Below are 24,367 nucleotides of genomic sequence, written 5' to 3'. Positions count from 1 at the left end.
TCAACCGTGAATCTCTATTCTTTGTTGACAGAGGTATGTTTGTTTTTTCCTGTGGCATCACAAACTTACAAGCTTATCACTTAAAGATGTCTTGCTTATGTACTTGAGGTATGCACAGAACAGTTTTGTGTAATTCAAAAAATGTATATATTTGTTATTTATTTTACCAGGAAGTCTCCTGACTCCTCTGCCTCTGTCAAAGTTGCCACTAAGCTGTGGCTACACCATCAGGTCGACAGTGAGAGAGTTGGTCTTAGTTGCACCGTATGATGGTTGCTTTGTCACTCTCGAGGTGGGATACTCTTCTCTGAAAGCACTGCACACTTGGACCATGTACTGCTTGCATACTTCTAATATTTTTTTCCTGCTGATTTCAGGATGACTGTTATGTCCTGTCATTGCGTTGGTGTGGTTTGCCAGTGAAGATGTCATGCCCTTTGATGAGGCAGTCCTCCTCTAACCCTCCAATGGTCACCTGCCACCCTGAGGGCATGGTTGTGAAAACAGACTGGACTGTCTCTGTCTCTAAAATTAAAATAAAATGTAAGTTTTTGCCATTCCCAATATCTTAAGTTCTGTTTAGGAAAACATTGAATAAAGGCACAACATGTCTACTGCACTACCTTGTAGTGACTAGACTTGTATTACTTTCCCAGTGAATGGGTACTGGGGGCCCCTGATGACGGTGTCACCAAGCTGTGGTTTGAATGTAGTTGCACATCCTGAGGGTGTAGTCATCGCTGTTCGCTATGCACCCTGCATGGAGAAAAGGGTACAGTATAACTTTCTTGGAGATTTCCAAAATTTCTTTTGAAAAGTTCTTTAATAAAAACATTTTGTGTCCCAGGATGGAATGTACACCCTGGATCTAGCTGGAAATGGGGAAACTAGCATTTCCTGTCCACCGCTGTCACCAGTTCAACCTGAAACTCCAGCAAAAGGTTCACAACAGCAAACTGAAATCCCAAGCAAGAGGGTGTATCCCTTCATTCCATCGCATGCTTCAACCCAAGACCCTGAATCTACCCTGAAAAATCCTGCACAATCTGCTCTTCTCCAGGTACCGCTTTTCCCCAAGCTACTACAGATCTCAGAGATACCTAATGACAGACCAACTCAAGGGCCAAAACACATCTATCAACCCCAACAACCTACCTCCCCACCTCCTGTTATCAAGCATGGGCTGCAATGGCAAACTGTCTCTCCTGCAGTGCTACCATTAAATCCCAAGGGACAAGTGGTCCAGCCTTTATTTCCTTTACCGTTTCAGCCCTGGCAAGAAAAAGGACCTCCTGCACAGCCGTCAGCCACTCAACAACCTAATGGCCAAGAGAAACTACCTTACCTTTATCCATTCCATATTAAACTATCTGAGCCTGATGGTGTCCCTCCTGCACAGAGACCTGAACTGAACCCTTCTACAGCTCCTGCAGTTGTCAAAATTACTCAGGGCAAAGAACAGCATTTTTTCACTTTTCCATCTTATCCTCATCCACCTGAACCCGAAGGTCCATATCAGATACCTGTGCTTCCCACAAAGCAAGTACCCAAACTACCTCCAAAGGGCCAATTTCAACAGCCACACTACCCTTGGCCACAGCCTGATGATAAACCAGCTACAAAACCTCAACAACCCCAACAGCCACACTACCCTTGGCCACAGCCTGATGATAAACCAGCTACAAAACCTCAAGAACCCCAACAGCCACACTACCCTTGGCCACAGCCTGATGATAAACCAGCTACAAAACCTCAACAACCCCAACAGCCACACTACCCTTGGCCACAGCCTGATGATAAACCAGCTACAAAACCTCAACAGCCTGAAACCCCTCGAGGCCTATTGCAACAGATACTCTACCCTTGGCTACAGCCTGACAATAAACCAGCTACGCAGCCTGAAACCCCTCAAGGCAAATTCCAACAGCCACACTACCCTTGGCCACAGCCTGACGATAAACCAGCTACAAAGCCTCAAGAACCCCAACAGCCACACTATCCTTGGCCACAGCCTGACCATAAACCAGCTACAAAGCCTCAAGAACCCCAACAGCCACACTACCCTTGGCCACAGCCTGACCATAAACCAGCTACAAAGCCTCAAGAACCCCAACAGCCACACTACCCTTGGCCACAGCCTGACCATAAACCAGCTACAAAGCCTCAAGAATCCCAACAGCCACACTACCCTTGGCCACAGCCTGACCATAAACCAGCTACAAAGCCTCAACAACCCCAACAGCCACACTACCCTTGGCCACAGCCTGATGATAAACCAGCTACAAAGCCTCAAGAACCCCAACAGCCACACTACCCTTGGCCACAGCCTGATGATAAACCAGCTACAAAACCTCAACAGCCACACTACCCTTGGCCACAGCCTGATGATAAACCAGCTACAAAACCTCAACAACCTCAACAGCCACACTACCCTTGGCCACAGCCTGATGATAAACCAGCTACAAAACCTCAACAACCCCAACAGCCACACTATCCTTGGCCACAGCCTGATGATAAACCAGCTACAAAACCTCAACAACCCCAACACCCTGAAACCCCTCAAGGCCAATTGCAACAGACATTCTACCCTTGGTCACAGCCTGGTGATAAACCAGCTACAAAACCTCAACAACCCCAACACCCTGAAACCCCTCAGGGCCAATTGCAACAGATACTCTACCCTTGGCTACAGCCTGGTGATAAACCAGCTACAAAACCTCAACAACCCCAACACCCTGAAACCCCTCAAGGCCAATTGCAACATGTTGGTATAGTCCCAGAAGACCCTCAACTTGGTTCTCTATATGTGCAATCTGCATACTGCAATCCGTCTTGCTCATCTGGGTTGTTTTGCTGTCCACAAATTGCTTTTCATCAACATCAACATCACCATCACATTGTTCCTACAGGACCTGACAATGCCCCTTCAATCTATCCAGGATTGCCATTATTCTCTTCAGTGGCATATTCTGGGTTTGGCAATGGCCTGGGTTCTGCTCTATTTCCTCAAAAGCCAGTGATAACTCAATATGCCACAGACTCCACCTCAGGATATGGAAAGTGGCCATCTCTCCAGCCACCAGATGGCAACCCTGTTTCACTAACGGGAAGTAATCCCAGCAAGCCTGCAAATCCTCAACAGTCAATTTACCCTATTTTTGACCATTCCAAAAACCCTAATCAGCCAGGCCTACCACAAAATGAGAAGCTGCCAAGTTTCCAGGAAAGCCAATCACCCATGCCCTCCCAAACTCAGGTTCCAGTTAATGAGCCAGTGAACCAAGTGGCACAATATAAGCCACTTGTACACCCCCCAAAGCAGCAAACTGGCCAATTACTACAGCAGCAAACTGGCCAATTAATACAGCAGCAAACTGGCCAATTAATACAGCAGCAAACTGGCCAATTACTACAGCAGCAAACTGGCCAATTAATACAGCAGCAAACTGGCCAATTAATACAGCAGCAAACTGGCCCTGGCCAATTAATACAGCAGCTAACTGGCCCTGGCCAATTAATACAGCAACAAACTGGCCAGTTAATAGACGGCCTGAATAATACCTCTGTGTCTAATTTCCTGACTCATGTCGTCCAATACATACGACAGCGACATACACCAGGGCAGCACCGTAAGGTGGTCCATTCATCCAAAAAATCCAAAGACAATAGATGGCCAACACATCCTGATGCTGAAAGTGAACTTGATCTGGTCCCCTACTACATGCTTCAAGATGCTCAAGCACCTACCTATAACAAGTCAGCATTCCCTAATGGCTCCTCACAGCCATCGGTAAGTGGCTCCAAGAAATCTAAACATGAACCTACTGCAAAGGGGTATGTGCTGTTGCAGCATGGCCCACCAGGTAGGGAGCCCAACAGCTTCAATGGATCTCCACTGCCTTTCAGAGAATTGGTTTCTAATGCAAAAATTGTGGCGCAAAACCAGGACCCTTCTTTCAAAGCAGCATACATGAAGCCTAAATTCCCTGAGTCGTTCAAAGACTTCTGGAAACCCATGACACCCCTCAACTCCAGCCAAAGGACTTGGCCTCATGTTGCCGGAAAGGCATTTGAACAACCGAGCTCTGCAGCTGACCACCAAGCAAATGGTATGTTAATGATTTTTAAAAACTTCCTAACCCTGTCTTTCTGACTAATTAGTGTGTGTGTCTTTTGCAGGATTGAACCAACCCATTCAGAGAGAAGGTGGAAATCAGAAGCAGAAATGAATTGCCTTTCTAATGGGAATAAACAACTGAGACTGCATTTTATTTTTAAGTATGCATTTGTCTGCATTTTGGTTAATGAGTGGGGAGGGGAGCAGGTTGTTTATAGCAGTTATCTTTTGTGGTGTAGACAGTCAAGGACTTTTTTTTTTATTAGTTTCAAAGTTGAGTTTACATTCAGTACTTTATTATATTGGCTGTTTAGAATCAAAAGGTCCATTTACCTTTTTTGAACCTTATTTTTACCTTGCTGTGAACTGCTACTTCCTGAACATTGACCTTTTTCACGTAAATCCAATTACTAGAACTTGCCCATTCATCAACAACAAATCGTTTTGTACTTGTTTGTGTTCAGATTGGAAAGATATATATATAATTTCTGAATAAGGCATTTTGAAGAACAAACTGACACTCATTTTGAAAATCCTCTTAAATGGCATTTAGATTAATTATTACCAGATTATTTGAAGGGCGCTGTGTAATCAAACTGCCTGACCTCTTGATCTTAAATAAATCTCAATACTAACATTTTAGTATGTATGAGTAAATGTCTCAAACAGTCATATGGGATAAAATTTAGTTTATTTTTGGCTGTATATGGAAATGTGTTAGCGGAAATGTCAATGGGTTCACAGGAATGTCAGTGGCATGAGTAAACACAGTCAGCAAACAGCACCTCTAAAGACTGGGATTGGTGTATTCATTCAAAGTTATCAGTGTGTCCCTATCAAATATTTATCTGACCTAATGATTAAAGGCAGTAAAGTATAAGTTTTTCATTATATTTTAAAAGGTGAACAAAAAAAGAAAACAGCTTTGACGTGACATTTATTTGGCAGCAATTTTGAGTTTTTACAACGCAATACTTGTGATTTGACAGTATTCCTTGTAGGAAGTGTATCTACCTACCACGTGTTCATTTATAATTTAAAGTCACATGACTCTAATACCAGTTCAGCTAAATGATTCAAGTATAGCATCTGAGACACAAACACTTAAAAGAATCTGACCCTTCCTGGGCACACTGGCTTAAGAGGAATTGGTTCTGTCTGAGCTGCAGGGGTGTCAGGGAATGCAACAGCTCTCTTCACCAAAACACCAGGGACCTCAGCACTGGAAGAGGCTTCGGCAGAGGCAGAGTCAGCAGGTGCAGCAGGATCTACAGCTGGATCAGCAGTTGGTTCGGCAGCTGGATCGGCAGCTGGTTCGGCAGTAGGTGCAGCTGGATCTGCAGCAGGTGCCGCTGGATCGGCAGCAGGTGCAGCAGCATCAACCACTGCAGGGGTTATAGGTACAACTTCTGCAGACTCTGCCGATTCTGTAGATAGGAGGCCACTTAGCTCAGGGTCATGGACAGTAGTCAGCTTGTGGTATCTCAGACCATGCTTGGGTGACAGGCTGCCTGCATGTACGTGGATCACTGGTGGCGAGGCTGGAGCTGCAGCAACAGTGCTGTTGGCATCTACAACAAGCATCTGAAAAAGCGTATGCATCAACAGAGACAGGAAAAATCATTTACATCAATGTAGTATAGTAAAATTTGTTACTTAATTACTTATTTTTGGCCATCAAAAATTATTTGGAGTGGTTAAAGAGCGTATCTTACCAGACTGGGAAACATCTTGCAGTCCACTATGTACTCAGGGTTCATACCTCTGGCAGAACAAATACCACGTTCCTGGTAGAGAAAAGAAAAATAAGATGTTTTACTCAATTGTGTTCATTTTGAAGTGTTAAAGGGAGCATTCGTCATCAGATGTATCACTCTCATATCTTCTTTGATTAGCTTACAAGCAGGGCTTAAAAAAGTGTAGATGATACATGATTCCAATAATAATTTAGTAAATAACCACTCCATTCTTTTAAAGAAATGTGTAGATGCTTTGTGTACTTACAGCCATGGCGTCAGTCAGGGGCACGCAGACATCATCAGTGCAATTGGCCTCAATTACAACATATTCTGCTATATAGATGGGCCCACCAGACACGATCTGAAACAAGGCGTTCAGAAGTATTGATGCACTGAGAGACAAATTCAGGCGCAGGTGCAGTAAATCTAGTAAAAAACTGAATTGGACCGATTGTGTTTGGGCCCACCTGTGATGACATCCTTCCAACCTCCAGGACAGCATATGTTACGTTGTCAGTCATGTTGTTGAAAGTTGCCAGAGAGGCATGGACAAAGTCCAGCGCTGCAGTGTCATTTAGGGGTAGGAGGGCTGGACAGCCAAGGCATAGGTCCTCTGTTGATTCTACATGTCATCGAAGAAAGACACGTGCAGGCTTTTGTGTGTAGTGCGACACTTGTGTGGGACGTTCTGAGTGTATGTGGGTGTCTTTGTTCACATAGTCAGGAGTGTGATGTGAAGGTTTTACCCTCTGTTTTACACTTGAATGCTGTGACAGTCAGAGCTCCACCAACCCTCTTCAGCACCACATCACAGTCTCCTTCTACGGCCTGATGCGAGACAAAGAATCAGCCCAAACAGCATTCAATAGTCAATCTGTTCTCATTATTTTATATCCCAAAATCATCATCAACTTTGCACTAATATTACTAATAATACTAATATTATTCTGTCTCACCGTCAATACTTTGGGTCTGACAGTGCAGTTGGCAATAGGTGTTGGGTCCAACACATGACAGTCTGTCTCCAGCAGTTCGACTTCTAGGATATATGTGTTGTCCCCATCAGGCTGAGGAGAGAGAAAACCAAACATCATTTAGTACTTAAAATCTACTGCATCAGACAGTTATTTGATAGAACCTGCATTATTATGCGTTATGTGATCACCATTCAGACAGAAGGCTTTAAAATGAAACGTTCTGTGTCGTATTTTCCCAAAGGAGCATAATCTATACAAAAATAGAGCATTGTTGTTGAATTGAATTGAAATAGAATCTTTTTTTCCTCATGTTTTTGGGCATTTATGTGCAAACGCAGGTAGAGGCACCATACGCCAGCTGTTTGGGAATATACCCACAAAGAAATAAAGAACGAATTTTAGATGTACGAGTTTCTAAAACTGGACAGCTTTCCCCGACATTTCCCTACAACTAAACAAGTTTTATAGGATCTTTTCCCCTTTTTTATTATTCAGCGTTGTGTGTTACACACTCATGTCTGCTCCTGTCATCCAGTGGCCAGAGGAAATAAGTGTGCTCAGTGTCATCTATGAACTGCATCCCATGTTCTTGCTCACACTTGAAGGACAGGAGAAACGTCTTTGTCTGTGACTACACAAAACTCGGCACCTGCTGACTCACCTTAGTTAAGATCTTGATGTCCTCGATCCTGTTCAGTGCATACTTGTAGCCATGGCTGTGCTGGGCATTGAGGTAATCCTGAGCCACCAGAGCGGCCTCCTCTGCTTCAGGAGAGTCGCACTCTGGTCGCAGCTCATTGATCTGAGCCCAAACCCCAACCAGTAGCACCAGAACCACAGTGACGCCCAGGAGATTCATTTCTGTGAGAGACAAGCACGCAAAAGGTATCCGAACAGTCGAGCAGATGAGGATAAGAAGAAGAGGCTCGAGCCTCGGGTGTATATATTCTGTACTTCAAACAGGAAACCGGGGCCAAGTTAAACACCTTGATCATCCCTGACTCCTGCGTCATACATGGGTCGCAGTCTGTTTTAGGACTGCTGCCAAAACAAATGGAAGTCGCCAAACTCTGGTGTGGAATGAGCAGTCTCTAGTTCAAATAACTGACATGCCGCTGTGTGATATGGCGACACATCTAAAAACATCTCCATTGTCTGTATTTTCAAATTTTCATTTGACAGCTGTTCCCAGTTGTGGTGTCAACGTTTCTTGAATTAAATATGCTAAAATGCATAAAGAGCCCTGTGTTCAAAGCCCCGTACTGTGTAAACAGCCGTCCCTCTCCACAGAGGTCAGACTGGTCAGCTACAGAGCAGGGCCCCAGCAGGGATCCACTTGCTCAATGATATTTCAGCATAGAGGATATTTGTTAACAGGGGGACAGGTTAGGGACAGGGACGCTCATTGCTTCCGCCCACATATTTGCTCTGTATTGGACTACCAGCATATTGTTACAGGCTGCAGAGTCACTGATGTCAAGATTATTGGTAAAAAGAATTATTTTTCCTCAAACAACAATAAAACTCTGACGAACAATATCCATGCTATAAACGTATTTGTTGTATTTTTCTTTATCTTTTGGTTTACTTTTCTGTTTTCCATGGTATTTAGGATAATGGTGTTTGTAGGATTTTTTTTTCATCCTACTGCAATATGGTGAAGTATTGAGAAACCTGAAGTGGACATTTAACACTGATTTCAACATTTTGAGTGCTGCATAGTCACACTTTAAACTGAGAAGGTACTTTACAGTCTAGACATAAGAAAACAGCAGTAAAAATAAAATAGAAACAGAACCAACAAATCGGATGTTTTAAGGCTGTGGATTTTTGCTGAATGATGAATTAAGAAATAATATTAATACGCTGACATAGCTGAATAATGAAGCCAAAGGTGGTGGAGGGATAGCTTTGGTACTTTTAGAAGTGAAAGAGAAAGAACAAGACTTCTGCTACAGAGGACAAGTTCATCAGAGTCATCAGCCTCAGAAACCACAAATGAATATAAATGAATTACAAATAAATGCTTCACAGAGTTGTAGCAGAAACACCTAACCCTAACCCATCAACAGTTCAGAGGAGACTGAGTCTGAGGCTTTCACGGTCGAATTGCTGCGAAGAAGTCACGACTGGGGAAGAACAAGAAGAAGAAGAAGAGAACTGCTTGGGCCAAGAAACACAAGGAACAGACATTAGACTGGTGGAAATCTGTGCTTTGGTCTGATGGGTCCAAATAAGAGACTTTTGGTTCCACCTGCTGTGTCTTTGTGAGAATGAAAAAAGGTGAACGGATGGTTTCTACATGTGGTTCCCACTGTGAAGCCTGGAGGAGGAGGAGGTGTGATGGTGATGCTGTAGGTGATTTATTCAAGATTAAAGGCACACTTAACTTAACCAGCACGGCTACCAGAGCATTCTGCAGCGACATGCCATCCTATCTGGTTTGTGCTTAGTGGGACCATCATTTGTTTTTCAACAGGACAATGACCCCAAGGCTATGTAAGGGCTATTTGACTAAGAAGGAGAGTGATGGAGTGCTGCATCACATGACCTGGCCTCCACAATCACCCAACCTAAACCCAAATAAGATGGTTTGGGATGAGTCGGACCGCAGAGTGAAGGAAAAGCAGCCAACAAGTGCTCAGCACCTCTGGGAACTCCTTCAAGACTGTTGGAAAACCATTGGAGGTGAATAACTCGTGAAGCTGACTGAGAGAAAGCCAAGAGTGTGCAAAGCTGTCAGCAAAGCAAAAGGTGGCTACTTTAAATATGTAACATATAAAACATATTCTGGTTCGTTTAACACTTTTTGTTTACTACGTAATTCCATGTGTGTTCCTTCATAGTGCTGATGTCCTCAATATTAGTCTACAACGTAGAAAAAAAATAAATGCAAAGAAAAACCATTGAATGAAAAGGTGTGTCCAAACTCAACTCAGACCTCAAGTGCCAAAAGTAAAGGCCTCATTATGTAAAATGGCCTATTTCAGAATACTGTTTATTAGATTATTAGATTATAATTATTGATGTAATCATTTTAGAGATGCAGCTAGCAGCTTATTTTGATTACTTAACATACCCCCCCTCCATAACATATATTACTGAAATAACTTTAGATTTATAATAATAATATAATAATAATAATTTCCCTCTGTGTTGTAGTGGAGTTGAAGTATAGCAGAAAATGGAAATATTACAGTAGAAGTTCCTCAGTATTGTACTTAAGTACTTGAGTGAATGCTCTTTCTGTTAGTATAGTTATCAAAAAATACTCCAATAATAACAACAATAATAATAATAATAATAACAATAATAATAATATCAATAATATCAATAATAATAATTTAAAAAAGCTAATTTTGTTCGATATCTTTCTCGGTGGAATCTGATTGGTCGTCGCAAGCGTGACGCAATCAACACGCGACGCTCATTGTGGACTGGATTGTGTACATGATGCTAAAGGCGGTGCGGGTTCAGAGGGTCCAACAGCGAGAAGTAGAGCAGCTCTCCGGCAGCTAGACGTGGTGGAGCTTTATCGGCCTCATCAGACCGGAGCTCGTCCCGCTCCGAGGTCTCAATGAGGCGGCCGGGCAGGAGGGATGAGGCGGAGAGGTCGCCGCTAGCAGCTCGCCATTTGTTCCCCCCAGGTGTTGTGTCAGTGAGCCACACTGTTAGCTGCGTTAGCTCCTTTAGCTGCGCTGTTTGCTTGAAAACACGTGTCGAGAACAAATCGTGCCGGACTGGCAAACCTGTGAGCCGTTAATGTCCTCACAGCCTGGAGGAAATCAAATATTACTGTTTGATGAGTTCACCCCTGCAGAGCATGTGAGCTCCACACACACACACACACACACACACACACACACACACACACACACACACACACACACACACACACACACACACACACACACACACACACACACACACACACACTGAACTTTGCTTTGACAACTTGTGAAGCCGCTTTGAGCACCTCTGGGTCTAACAGCTTTTAGATTCTCCTGAGACATTTGTAGAGAAGAGAGTTGTTATTAAGTCATCTGTGTACACACGACCTAAAGTTAAAAAAAAAAAATAGCAATATAACAATATAAAGTGCTCAGTTTCAAGTAAACAGCCTTTGTTCAAACCCTTACCAGAGTAAAACCTAAATAAACAAAAGGTACCTGAAGTATCCAAAGTAAAACTGTATTCCATTATTTTACTGATGTGTAAACATGTAAGCATCATTTTGATATTGCAGCTGACGAAAGCTAAATGTATCTATAATATATGTGTGTTTGGTAGCTGCAGCTGAAAAATATCTTAATGTTTTACTCACTAGTACAATAATGTTGGAGTCATGCGTAGTTTTATTCCACCACTGCTGCAGTGGCCCACCATGACCTTCATGTGTAACAATGAAAACTAAAAAAATCAGCAAAGACAGATGTATTTAGCAGGAAACCTGTGTGATGTGTAGGAGCCTGCATGTGATAACACATCCTCTCTGTACTGCAGCAGCTGTTCGGTGTGTCCGTTACTCTACTGAGGAAATCAGCAGGATTCGTCAGCATCCAGTGCTTCTAATGCGTTCTACTTAAAGTCTACGCTGGAGTCACCAAGGGGGGAAGTCCGGTCTGAAACAGGCGGTAGCGACAGCGGACCATGGCCTGGAACGTGAGTATTTCCGTGCCATAAAGAATAAAATCCAGATTCAGAACAGTTGCACGTGAGCTATCTGACTCGTCTGTGCCCTTCCAGCTGCTGAATGGGTGAATGGATACCCACCACTCCGTGCTCTCATGTGACCCCCCGTCGCTCGCTCCAGTCAGCCTCTCCCAGATGCAGCGAACACAGAGCCACCGGAGCAAAGCAAAACATCTCAGGAGGAAAAAAGGATTAACGTCTTCAATCAAGGGAGTCTCTCATCTATCCAGGCGAGATAAGAGACGCTTGTATTGTAGATTACAGCTTTGTATGTGGAGGAAGCGGAGAGAGAAAGGCCGTTTTGGGATATTTAGAGCAAAGAAACGAGCTTGCGGGATCAGCTCCGGCCCCTGCCTCGGTTTGGGGACAAAAAAAACTAAAAGCAGAGTTCCAGAGTACCCCACACCGAACCTGAAGAACTCACAAGTCAGAACGTCTGCTCTTGTGTCGCCCCTTGGATATGACAGTGGGGGTTCAGGGGATGCGCTCAGAAGGCAGAACTGCACCCTGAAGCTGTGTGAGTCTGTCGGGCTGTCAGAAACTATCGCTGCTTCCAGCCGCTTGCAGAATCTGGTCACGGACTCGAATGTTCCCGCAGGTAACGTCGCTCAGACGGCGCCGTCTCAAAGAACAAAGACTTTGGTGCAGCTCAGTGAAACTACCGACTCTTTAAAACTCTCTCACATTGTCGCATCCCCGTTGAACTCAGGCAACGATGAACGCGGGTTGACTACACATTGTAAAGGAACTAGGACAATGTTGCTCGCTCAAAGGCCGGAGGGTGACGGCCCTTCAGGACAATTGGTTACTGTCACCCCAGCTCAGGAGCAGACTGCTAACAGTGATACTGTCAGCCTTAAAGTCCTGACAGCGGACATCCATGGTAGATTTTTTACCTCATTGTGATCTTTCTTTTTGGTTTTACGTTTCTGTTTTTGTCGCAGCCGTTTGAGATGACAGTGTTTCCATGTTTCTTTAGAATTCCTAGATGATTTCTACAGAATATATGGAAGTTTCATCCCGCTACAGAAGAGCGATGTTTTGGGACACCTGAAGAGGAGGCTGAACGCTGACTTTAGTGACAGGTAAATCCTCCAACATCCTCCAACCTCGACAGCGACACCAGCACTTTTTTACTACTTAGATGTGTTTTACAGAGTAGCATTTGTAATGAACTTTATTCCTGGATTATTTCCAACCCGTGCAGGAGAAACGTAATCCTCTCAGAAGTCGCCAAATACCGAGCTGCGATCATTCAGAAACCTGTTCCCTCCTTCCGGGTGGTCTACAAGAAACACACACTGACACTGGATGACTTGTCTACACTGGCAGATCAGCAGTGGCTCAACGACCAGGTTACCTAGATTTCCGCACAGATTTAGGAATGGAAAGATTAGTGTGATGAATGAAAGCCTGCATGTTTATGCTGAATGTAACTGGTGTGTGTTTTCTGTTTCCGCTTAAGGTCATGAACATGTATGGGGAACTGATCATGGAATCTGCCCATCACAAGGTAGTCTTAAAAGCTATCTAGACTAGCTCGTTTTTTTTGTTTTCTAATTATTAAGATTTTACTACCAGGCTCATTAAGATATTGCCAATAATTAAAGGGATAGTTGGATGTTTTGGGAAGCATGACAAGCTGGGATTTTACTGGGTTACATGTGGGACTGTTTTGTGGTCAGAGTGCAGTGGCTTCCTGGAGACAGCAACCAGTGGACATTTTCACAAAATGTCAAACTATTCCTTTACGCTTGCCCACAATCTAGAGTGTGTCCTATTTCTTAAACTGTATACAGTGCATGAAGAAGGAGGCAGCCACACCTTTCAAAGTTGTGTTTGTGTTTCTGACCAGAATAAAAACACAAGAACTCGCACAACTCTAAATTATTTTAGATTTATAATAGTTTTGTAATTTTTGCTTCCCCTCTTGTCTCCACTGTTAGGTCCATTTTCTCAACAGCTTCTTCCACAGGCAGCTCATGACTAAAGGATACGATGGCGTAAAGAGATGGACAAAGCAGGTGAGGCCTGCGATCATGTCTCACTATGTGTAAAGACAGATTGCAGTTTCCATGTGGAGATTTGGGGGAAAAAAAGACTAAATAATTTAAAAAGTCGGCATGATCATTTTGATCAAATTGTCACGAGACTGAATTAGGAAAAGAAGAGAGCTCAGAGCTGGTGGCTTTAACCCCGTCCTTCTTGCACAGGTGGATTTATTCTCCAAGAGTTTGCTGTTGGTGCCCATCCACCTGGAGGTCCACTGGTGTCTGGTGACGGCCGACGTTCCCAAAAAGAAGATCTGCCTTTACGACTCTCAAGGGAACGCCCTCCAGAAGGTTGCACGGGTAAACAGCACGTTTTCATCCATTATTTTTGTCAGTGACTTTTCTCGAAGTGATCATCTTACCTGTGAGATGCTGTAAAAACTATGTTGTTCTTCATGCTTGGCTTTCAACAGAACGTCCTGAAGTATTTGATGGCGGAAGCAAAGGAGAAGCAGCAAACAGCCTTTGAAAACGGATGGGCGATCTCATACGATGAGGTATGTTATGTTGACGGTAAGCCCGTAATGATGAAGTGGCACAGAGGGACAAAACACATCTCTAAGAGGCCAAATCAGGCCGTTGAAAGAGTTTCACCTGACATGCACTCGCTCACGTGATGTCTTGTCTCCCCCTGCTGTCCTGCACAGAAAATCCCACAACAGACCAACGAGAATGACTGTGGAGTTTTTGTCTTAGAGGTACCGGCACGTTTTTCAAGCCTGATGCACATGACCTCAATCAGTGTCACCTCTGATTGTTCCTAATGTTCACTCATTACATGATAACTCTGTTTTACACAGTATTCTAGATGCCTTGCCCTTGGAAAACCTCTGCAGTTTTCACAAAAGGACATACCAAAGATACGCAAGAGGATCTACAAAGAGCTCTGCCACTGTAAGCTCCATGAACTGGACTGATGAGTATCCTACAGATGCTGTGTGTGTGCGTGTGTGCGTGAGGGTCTGTGTGTGTGTGTGCGTGGGTGTGTGTGTGTGTGTGTGTGTGTGTGTGTGTGTGTGTGTGTGGCTGATGGTACGTGCTGCTTCGGATTAGGGTTGTCCACACTTGTCTCTGTGTAGGACCTGATTAGCAGATCTATAACAGCCTTACAGCACTGTGAGTGTTCTATTATCAAGTGCACTGTTCATGTTAAATCCTTCTCCATGTGTGATTACTGTATTTATATGATCAATATTTAATCAGGCATGTTATTTATAGGAAAGGTCTTTTTGTTTGTGGTAGGCCTTGACTTGGAGTGTCTGCATTGAACCACCAGAGCCTAAAAGAATGGACTACACATTGAAATGGCTTTAATCTGTCATTGTCTGAGTTAAGGTGGTACTTATTTTCTGGTAAAATACCTGTACACCTTATTTGCACATTTTGTCCAACAATGCGTTATTGCCTCATGATTTTACAGCTGTTAGCATCATATTTTACCTGTCGGCACCAGATGACTGAATAAAAGCAATGTGTTATTAGTTTGTAAAGAAAGTCGACTTGTTGAACTGGAATCAGTGTGTACAATATTATTATTTTAGTTTGTTGCAAAATAGAAAATATGTGTATAAAGTTTTAAATAAAAGCAGTTTCCAAACATTTCCCAAAGTTTATTTCATGTTTTCTTCATACAGACCAGGTGCTGTATGCACTGCATGTCAGTTTATATTACACACACACTTGTAAATACACAACTCCCTAGCTATCAACAGGTATTTTCATTAATATCCAGGAGATTCTAACTGTATGTGAGTGTGTCCCTGAACAGTTATAAAACACACACTGATTAAACAGCAGTGCTTCAGATAAAAAGTGAAAATTTAAGGCACAAGACGAACTCTACTGTTTGGTTTTCAGTATGAGAACCAGATAAAATGCATTAATATACCGTAATAATTATGGTGCAATTTGTAATATTCATTACCAAACAAATCTGTTCACAACAGACACATTTCTAGTACTGACCTCACCAGCACGCTAAATGTGATGAAATACTTTCACACGTAATGGATAATTATTGCAGTTCTGTGTCTCGTGTGGTCTTTTGAACTCAGAAAAACATGCATGGGTGTAACTTCATTTAAAAAAACAAAAATAATCTCAACAATCTGACTCATGTTAAGGACTGGGAACGTGTTTTGGAACATAGATTGTGGAGAACAAAACGTGGTCCACTTTGTTTTTAGACTACTTTGTGGATGCACACCTGTTACGTCAACCTAAATCCCAAGAGTCCTTCACCACTGAGACCATGTAGGTAGACACATTTGCTCATAACACCAGTGTGGACACGTATCTGCCAACAGTAAGTCTGTCCGGAGAAAGCTAAATTCTCTCCACGGACCTGCTGCAGGTTACAGATAACACATTCAGACCCTCTATCTAGTCGGGCCTAATCGTTGACGTAGAATCCCCACTCGATTTCTGGCTCATCGTCCAGGCGTATCACAAGGTAGGACACCAGCTGGAAGAGGTTCTGCCACAGGCCCAAGAAGAGGTACAGGTAGAAGTCACTGACGTCTATTTGGCAGTGTATCCCTGAGTAATTCATGTCACACACGCACTCAAAGCTGTTCACGTAGTTGACACAGAAGCCTCCATTCATACAGGGGTCCGAGGCACATTCATCCACATCCTTTTCACACCTGGAGGGAAAAAATAAAGACAGAAGAATTATAGAACATGAACAAGAATATTCTAATAGGTATGAATGAGAAAAAGGGTGTGGCATTGTGCTGCACATGTCTATCAAACTTGTTGAAATGTTCCACAACTGTGACACTTGAAGATGCAGTAATAGATTTTTTGTTTGCCCACTTGGGGGCAGCAGAAACAAGCTAATCATTTGATGAGGCAAATTTGTTAGCAACAAGTGGCTTAGCATTCATTTGGAGCGCACCACCAACATTCACTTTTAGCTATGTTTGGTCTCCTCTGACTCTTGTTGGAAAAGTCTTTAAATGCTAAATGCTCCACCAGCTAGCTGCTAACTTTATCTGCAGTTTGCTGCTAATGGGTGTCATACAGAGGGTTTAGCTCCCTGCTACATGTAAACACTACACCAATGAAAGACAGTGAAGCAAAACAGTCAAGCAGCGGGCCGCAAAACCAAAACAACGAGCTGAAAGACACTAAAATGCTCTGCAGAACTAGGGGGAACGCAATGGTTTTCTGAGGGTTTGTTGATTCAAGCATCACCTTTTACACTACATGTAATGTCCCTGACTTCAGGTCCTGAGATTCTCGGCATATATGCTATATCTAAAACATAATAAATCATTCCAAATTATTAAATTTAACATATCAATCAAATGTCTGAGTGGCCCTGTCAGGATATCTAGCGACTCCATGTTGGCCCGTTAGGTGCTGACCGTTGGGGATGAGAACCCTCGGGGTCTTCCTGCAGGCAGCAAAGAGGATTAAATATCATTATGCATGTCCTACCACTGTCCTGTGAAACCAGGCAGGCAGTAACAGGTGTTGTCTGCTTCCGAGCAGTTCCCTCCATTAAAGCAGCTGTAGTTCCATCTGGTACCCGTGCATGTTGATACAGGCAACTGGGGAAGTCTGAACAGATAAAGGAACACAACACGGAAGTCAGTGCCCTCCTGTTTGTGTAGTGAAATAATGGAAATGTGCGTCAGTGTTTTATGTAAAAGAACTTACGGATTGATCTCAATGTACCACGGGATTTCAGGAATTTTCTCACTGTAAGAGACCATTTTGTAAATCAGTACAACTCAGAGCCTTTTAAGCTAAATTAGTCGTATGTAACTGTAAGTTTGGTGTCACAGGGATGTTAATAAACTGTGGAAGAACTCACTTGCAGTATTGGCCGGTCAGATTCTGAGGGCAGAGGCATGCATAGCTCTGGAAACCCTTGAGGCATGTGGCACCAATTCCGCAATTGCTGTTTTCACACATGTCAACTTCCACGTCACACTGTTCACCGCTGAACCCCGGCTGGCACACACACTTGAACTCCCCCGGGAGGTTGGTGCAGTTGCCGAAGATGCAGGGGCTGGAGATGCAGGGGTCTGTTGGGTCTTGACACAGTGGCCCTGTCCACTCGGAGGCACATGTGCAGTGATGCCGGTCGAACAGGTCCTCACACACACCCTCGTTCTCACAAGGGCTGGGTGCACACACGCTGGTACCCCAGCAGCCGTATCGTGGGGCGACGTTGCCGTTTATCCTTGCAAACTGCTCCTCCTGCGGTCTGGGGAGGTTCAACTCTGTGTCCATGTGGAAAGGGAGAGGAAGGCCTCCAATTTCCACTGGGCCCAGGCAGCCAGATAGGTTCGCTCCAGCGTCCAGGCTCAGTCCCCCCAGGAAGAGGTCTGCTCCCTCTCTAAGAAAATCCAGCTCCCCCGCAGCTGTTTTGGACATGCTTAGCTCCTCCTTGCCCCCATCCACAGCCATGATCCACCTGGAGGTCAGGAGTGTGTGGTTCTCCATGCTGAGCTCCACCGTGTGCCACTCTCCATCACTGATTGGACCCTGGCTTTGAACTGTCACCTTGAGGGAATCCTCGCCAGTCCCAGTCTGGAGCTCCATGGCCAAATGAGAGTCCAGGAGGGAGACGGTGAGGTAGTCTGAGTCTTTGTTTGCCTGAAGTATGATGGCAGTGGACTGTCTCGTGCGGAAGCTGAGGGAAACACTGCTGAGGCGACGTGCAATCTTCCCGTTGCTCCGGTAGTGCAAAATGCTGCTGTCATCCCTAAATGTCACGTTTGACAAGCCTGGAGGAGGAGAAATGAGAGAGACGTACAGAACTGAAATCAAACGTTATTATTTACTGTAGTTTCCACATTCATTTACTGTAACTCCCAGCATCAGGACGTAGTGCCCACTGTTACTCCCTGCTAAACACGAAAGCCTCTGAAAACAATCACACCCAGCAGAAGCTTAACCAATGAAGGTAAAGAAAGACAAGACTTTTCGTGGGGAGGATCAAAGTTAAAGTTTGGGAAAAACATCTTTTTTTTATTATCATTATTTATTAAGTGACTGTGTGAGTTTGGTTTGATCGTTGGCAGCGCAGTGATGTCAAAAAACCCACAATAAGCAGTGGAAAAAGGCCAAAATGGGTCAGTAATAACACAAAAGAGAAAATTTCAATATACTACATAATGCAATATAAATATATGATCACTTAGAATGAACATGTGCACAAATACAGGCACGATGACGGCATGAATAATACAGAAATAAAGGCTTAGAGTTGGCAGCTTCTCTCAGTCAACAGCTCTCCTCCTTTTCTCTTTGCAAACATGTGACACGTCCAGGAAGACATGTCATCATTAACTTCCACAGGCATGTGGCGGCAGACCTAATCTGACCGGGGATTACCGCGTATTAGAGGAATCCAGTGTAGGATCCCTGCATCAACTCTGTTCCCTTCTGTAATCAGCCACACTGTAATTAATAAGTGCCTGCACCAGTGAAGGGACTGCACACTACAGACAGTCCCTTCAGTGGATATAAACCAAGATCAGAAATGGGCTAGTATAAAAAAAGACTTCCACATTTATAACGAATCTTTTTTTTCTTGGTGGTGTTTTTAGTCGTTGAAATAGTAACAGCGGCTGTCCTCACTACACTATTCATAGCATAGATCCTATTTCTTGGCCTTTCTTAGAGCGTCGCTGGGACTTTTTTAATCCCACGGTCGTGTGTTTTTAAGACAAAGTTCTTTCTAAGACAGGAATAGTGCAACAAGAGGGATCCTCATATCTCAGGACACTCACACTCGAAGCCGTGAGAGCGGGGTTGACAGACAGCAGTGGCGGGGCAGGGAGACAGCTCACACCATTTCATCTCCTCGCAGCGCTGCCCTGCGGTGTTGGGGGGGCAGTTGCAGATGAAGTCGTCCCACATGGAGTAACACACTCCTCCGTTAAGACAGGGGTTGACCTGATGAGAAGAAAACAGCCCACGTCAATCAAGCCAAGCCTCCTGTCAGTCCTGCCCTCAGTCACTGTGAGTGCAGATATGAAGTGAAAGTGTGCCACGAGCTCAGTCAGGACAATATGATGAACATGACAGCATTGCTGAGAACTCACAGCACAGGCATTGTCACTGCTGCACCCTTGTGCGACGTTGATGAGCTGATCCAGGCTGTAAGATTCCACCGGAGTTGAAATGGGGTAGAACTGCAGTCGTCTGCTGTTGATCCGCAGATCCTGGACACATCCCTTGAAGTAGCCACCAAACGAGGCAGAGGCCTTCGAGTCTGGCAGCCCCCCAACGAAAACCAGATCCCCAGGATGGGCCCGAATGGGTCTAATGGACGTAGAACCCTGGCTCTGGGCTGACTGGAACAAGATGGCTTCCGTTTCTTCCAGCTTCACAGTCACCAGATGGAAGTGGCCGTCATTGACCGCACCCCGACCAACAAGGGTCTCAAAGTTGTTTACCTGAACTTTGACCCTGCCATCTTCCAGCCACAGGCGGACGTACTGGCTCGTGCTGTTGGCCAGGATGAAGAGCAGGCCGCTGGACTGCCTGGTGCGAATGAACATGGATATACTCAAAGCATCCCCTGGGTCATCATCTACTGAGAATAAAGCATAACTCTCCAGGTCTTTGCTTCCAAATCTGGCAGTGATATACTCTGTGTGGGTACAAGGAAGGGAGAGAAAAAGCCATGAGAGTCAACGATAAATAGAACCTGATGAAAGGTGCATCTTAAAGGAATAGTACAACCATATACATCTATACCTGTCCGTTAAATATGAAAGTAGCTTAGCTTAGTTTAAAGAAATAGCTAGCCTGGCCATTAAATGGAGAAACATGAGCTTGGTATTGATCCTCTCTCTTCGCCAGAAAGCGAATAAGCACAATGTCAGAGTGTGAGTGTGACTTTTAAGCAAATAAAACATTTACTGTTTGTGTGGCTGTCGATATTATGGGCCATTAGGCGACTATTTCCAGTATTTGCTCTGAAAATGAGAAGCGCTGTGTGTGTGGCGTGAGTCGATAAGACTCTGTGGTCAAACTGAAGGCGTTCCAGGTGAGCGACTGAAACCCACGTTTTTTTAATCCTCGACCCAGGTGTTGTTGAATGCCTCCTAATTGCATAACTCTGTGCTATTTCTACTAGCGCTGTAAGCTCCTTTAAAGTCTACTGACTAACTTTATCATCCTGCAGCGTGGCTCTCTTTATAGCTGATCACAGAAATTTCTGCGTGCAACGCCGCTGAGCTTGAACTTGACTTGACCTGTACGTGTGTGTTTTTACAGCATGTCCTTCAGCAGCTCTGGGTAGGGAAGTGTTATCTAAATGCTGCAGTGCACAAGCAGAATTCAAAATAAGATATACTGGTTTTGACAATAATCACGATATTTAAAAATGACATACTGATATCGTCCTAATAAAACACATATGATAATATTGAAATCAGATAAACATGCTCGTCTTTGTGATGAGGAAAAAGGTATGTGAGTATATCAGAGCGGTAAGTCGTCCTCTTGTGGTCTCACACATGAACTCTCTGTCCCCTGTGGGTTTGTTTCAGGTGACACTGTATTATGGCAGATGTTAAGCTTCGTGGAATGTTAGATTATCACTTAATCTGGCCGTTCTTTAGGACAGTTCAGAGCTGAGGAAGCCTCTTGGATGGGAGGCGAAATGTCTGCAAGTACCTTCAGCAAGTCCAGTTGACTCAACTCCTAAGGAATAACTATGACCTGGACGACTGAGAATCTTCACAGACTTGATCTGGCTGCATTTTCACCTTCCATTGACTGGAATAGCTGTCTGCTTTTTGTACAAAAAGAGCTATTGTTACTTTTCCCCACCTCCCTACAGTCATACTTTATATGTAATTCACTTGCCGAAAAAGAGACAAAATGCACAATGAACAAAGTTAGAGATGAATTTGACTCAAAGCATTGCTCTTATTCTTATTATCATCAATTAGATATTGTGATAATTCTTTGGAAAAAGTCAGTCAAAGCTGATAAATATGTTCTAAACATTCAGCTTTATGCAACTCTGAGACCCACACGCTCAAAGCTATATGTCAGTTACATTATAAATTACTTTCATGATCCATGATTTGTCGTGGCCCCACTGTTTTAGAAATGAAGTAACCTGATGGCTCCTCGAAGAAAACAGAGAAAGTTAAGCTCTTATTTTGAGAGGTAACGTAAGTTTGCGTGAGCGGGTGTATATGACGAGGAAGGAGAGATTTTGGGAACTGAGCCACTGACCTCGTTGGAGTCTCAGTACATTTGAAATGTCACTCAGTGGTGTGTGTGTGTGTGTGTGTGTGTGTGTGTGTGTGTGTGTGTGTGTGTGTGTCGGTCTCACCCTCTGCACAGTTGTGTCCCTCGTGTGGCCTGTGGCACTCACACATGTAGCTCCTCCAGCCCTGGCTCACGCAGCGTCCCCGGTTCTGACACGGGCTGTCATCACACTTGTCCTTGTCGCTGCATCCCAAAGTGATGTTAGCCTGGGCGCCTGTATCTTCTGGCGTTATAACAGGCAACACCAGATGTGAGTCCACAAAAACATCTCTGAAGCAGCCCAGAAAAGCAGCAGGGTTGTCTGCTTCGCCCAAACCCCAGTTCCCCCCAGCTGCTCCAATGAAGAGGCTCTGACGAGCTGCTCCTGGCTCGGGGAGAGCGGACGCTTGCTCAAGCAGCTGGACTTCAGTGCTGGAGTCTCTGGTGCAGCCTCCTTCAGTGCAGAGCAGCCTGATGAGGCTGACCACGCCGCCCAGCGACGCTTCCACCGTGTGCCACTTGTTGTTGGACAAATACTCCGGCAGCTCCTGAACCAGCGTGCTGGAGCCCTGACCTCTCAGGCTTCGGAGGCAGAGACGCCCGTCCATCAGCTCAATGCTGAAGAGCAGGTCGTCCACCCTGCGCTGCAAGAGGGTGCCGATCGGTCTGGCTGTCCTGAAGGTGAATATCACACTCAGAGGAGCCTCTGGGTCTAGAAATTGAGTCTCTATGTACATGTAGCCTCGGGACTCAAATGAGAAGACGGTGGGGGTCTGGCATTTAGGGCCTGTTAAGCCAGCAAGGCAGATGCATGTATATGTGTGCTGATCATTGACAAGTAAGGGAGAGCACATTCCTCCATTCTCGCACTGGTTGTCATCACAGCCTGAAAGTGCAGTAGTGCAGGTCTCTCCCCCATACAGGCGTCCATTTTGGCTTTGTGGGGAGCAAAGGCATCGGAAACCTCCATTGTGGCTCTCACATATGCCACCATTTTGGCATGGCTGTTGCTCACATCCACTGATGTCCTCATCGGAGAAAGTGCCTGGAGGGATGAATATAAGCCAGTATTACACCTTCAAACAATTGAATATTAAACGGCAGGCAAATTGTTAACCCATATGAAGGTGAGGTTCAGCACACAGTCACAAATATGTGTGTGGGAGCAGATTAACCTACAGAAGAAGCATGAGAAACAAAAACAAAAGAGGTATGAATAAAACTAATCAGAACTGCTTAAAATATAATACTGGAATATTGTGCATTACACTTCACACATGTTGAACACCTCAGCCAAACAGTATTCCTAAATATGACAGTGATCAACAACACATCTATAGCTACACACCCTACCCAAACATTACCTGCATAAAGCAACCATAAAATCCACACATGCACGCTGAATCTCAACATTGTCTTTAACAAGTCCTCCAAATTACTAGATGTTTGGCAATGTCTTCATTTCAGGTCAAAGCCAGGTGGGGAACTGGTGTGTGTGAAGCTCCATCTTCAGCTCTGCTCCTCTGTGCATGTGTGTGTTCACTGAAATACTTGGAGCGGTGTGAGACAGATAGGAGGGATTAAGCTAATGCACTTACAATGTCTTACACATTAAACGTGTTGGAGAAGGGAGGGGGTCATCCTGGAGGCTAATTTGTGCGACTCCAAACATCTTCCCCAGACACGACTCTGATGTACACTTACATAAGACCTAACCAGTTGAAAACACAAACTGAAATTCACCTTCTCTTTATTACATCATCATCATGTCATCATCTGTCTTCTGTAGAGGGAAATATTCGCACAATTCAACAACACATTCACTCCCTGAAACATGGACATGACCATGACACACACACACACACACACACACACACACACACACACATGTAGCCGACTACAGAGCATGTGCTCAATCGAGTACGATTTGGCTGCAGCCCAGTCCTTGAGAGGAGTAAACGCAGGCCAGTGGTTCTATTCTGGGAAGTCTCTCTGCCATTGAAACGTTACTATCGTCATCACAAGTAATTTCTCTGAAGAGCCTTAAGAGCATTCAGCCTGGTCTTCAGTAATACTGATGGCTTTACTCTTCTTTTTAGTGTTACTTGTTTTACAGTTGCACTTGACTCAGGTTTTACTGAGGATCCCACAGGATGTTATAGCCCCAAGTTTGGGGCCACGATCCAACATGCAGAATAAAAGTAATTACCAGAATACGTTCAAGTTCATCACTATATTCCAGCATATGTTTGTTTTGGAAATATGTGTATGAATGCAAATATAGCCGGTGTATTTGCCCACAGTTTTAAATAAAAAGATGGCTGCATATAATAACTCTGGTGGTGCAATAAGTAATGACATTTTTAAGTTAAAGTAGCTGAACCAAAAAAAACTGTTACAAGTAAAGTTCAAAAGTTTATTTTATTTTAAGTACAGCAGGTACTTTAAGTAATATAACCAAAATGTACTAACAGATTAAAGGTTAGGCGTATAATTATATTATTATTTCCCCCTATGGGGGATCAAATAAAGAAAGTCTCAAGTCTCAAGTCTCTTATT

At 44.1% G+C, this 24,367-nt stretch overlaps 4 protein-coding genes across 5 annotated transcripts; 2 read left to right on the top strand and 2 right to left on the bottom strand.

Moving 5' to 3' along the window:
- The first annotated feature begins 1,604 nt into the window (after positions 1 to 1,604).
- LOC139214086 (homeobox-like protein HDP1) lies at positions 1,605 to 2,774 on the top strand. The gene has a single exon (XM_070844827.1). The coding sequence runs from the start codon at positions 1,605 to 1,607 to the stop codon at positions 2,772 to 2,774; it is 1,170 nt and encodes a 389-aa protein (XP_070700928.1).
- Positions 2,775 to 5,221: 2,447 nt separating this feature from the next.
- On the bottom strand, positions 5,222 to 7,704 carry LOC139214798 (alpha-2-HS-glycoprotein-like). Its single transcript, XM_070845722.1, has 7 exons — positions 7,495 to 7,704; positions 6,813 to 6,923; positions 6,603 to 6,684; positions 6,324 to 6,478; positions 6,122 to 6,217; positions 5,833 to 5,904; positions 5,222 to 5,701 (listed from the first exon to the last, which is right to left on the bottom strand). Exons 1-7 carry the CDS (start codon positions 7,690 to 7,692, stop codon positions 5,222 to 5,224), a joined length of 1,194 nt encoding a protein of 397 aa, XP_070701823.1. The 5' UTR covers positions 7,693 to 7,704.
- A 2,925-nt stretch (positions 7,705 to 10,629) lies between these two features.
- On the top strand, positions 10,630 to 15,156 carry LOC139214335 (uncharacterized). 2 transcript variants are annotated; one of them, XM_070845161.1, is made up of 10 exons: positions 10,630 to 10,658; positions 11,531 to 12,408; positions 12,505 to 12,610; positions 12,733 to 12,880; positions 12,991 to 13,038; positions 13,472 to 13,549; positions 13,739 to 13,876; positions 13,990 to 14,073; positions 14,224 to 14,274; positions 14,377 to 15,156. In XM_070845161.1, the coding sequence occupies exons 2-10, from the start codon at positions 11,595 to 11,597 to the stop codon at positions 14,491 to 14,493; spliced, it is 1,584 nt and encodes a 527-aa protein (XP_070701262.1). In that variant the 5' UTR covers positions 10,630 to 10,658; positions 11,531 to 11,594; the 3' UTR covers positions 14,494 to 15,156. The 2 variants fall into 2 exon arrangements, with proteins under 2 accessions (XP_070701262.1, XP_070701263.1); XM_070845162.1 differs by lacking the exon at positions 10,630 to 10,658 and adding an exon at positions 11,435 to 11,495 and having other exon boundaries at positions 11,580 to 12,408.
- An 812-nt stretch (positions 15,157 to 15,968) lies between these two features.
- LOC139214333 (protein crumbs homolog 1-like) lies at positions 15,969 to 23,221 on the bottom strand. Its single transcript, XM_070845160.1, has 8 exons — positions 23,173 to 23,221; positions 21,894 to 22,853; positions 19,642 to 20,192; positions 19,327 to 19,492; positions 17,400 to 18,318; positions 17,243 to 17,284; positions 17,021 to 17,143; positions 15,969 to 16,221 (listed from the first exon to the last, which is right to left on the bottom strand). Exons 1-8 carry the CDS (start codon positions 23,219 to 23,221, stop codon positions 15,969 to 15,971), a joined length of 3,063 nt encoding a protein of 1,020 aa, XP_070701261.1.
- Between the last annotated feature and the right edge of the window lie 1,146 nt (positions 23,222 to 24,367).

This window comes from Pempheris klunzingeri, chromosome 15, assembly GCF_042242105.1.
Source record: "Pempheris klunzingeri isolate RE-2024b chromosome 15, fPemKlu1.hap1, whole genome shotgun sequence".
Lineage (NCBI taxonomy): Eukaryota > Metazoa > Chordata > Actinopteri > Acropomatiformes > Pempheridae > Pempheris > Pempheris klunzingeri.
The sequence above is the reverse complement of the archived record's forward strand: the minus strand, read 5'-3'. Positions and strand labels throughout refer to the sequence as shown.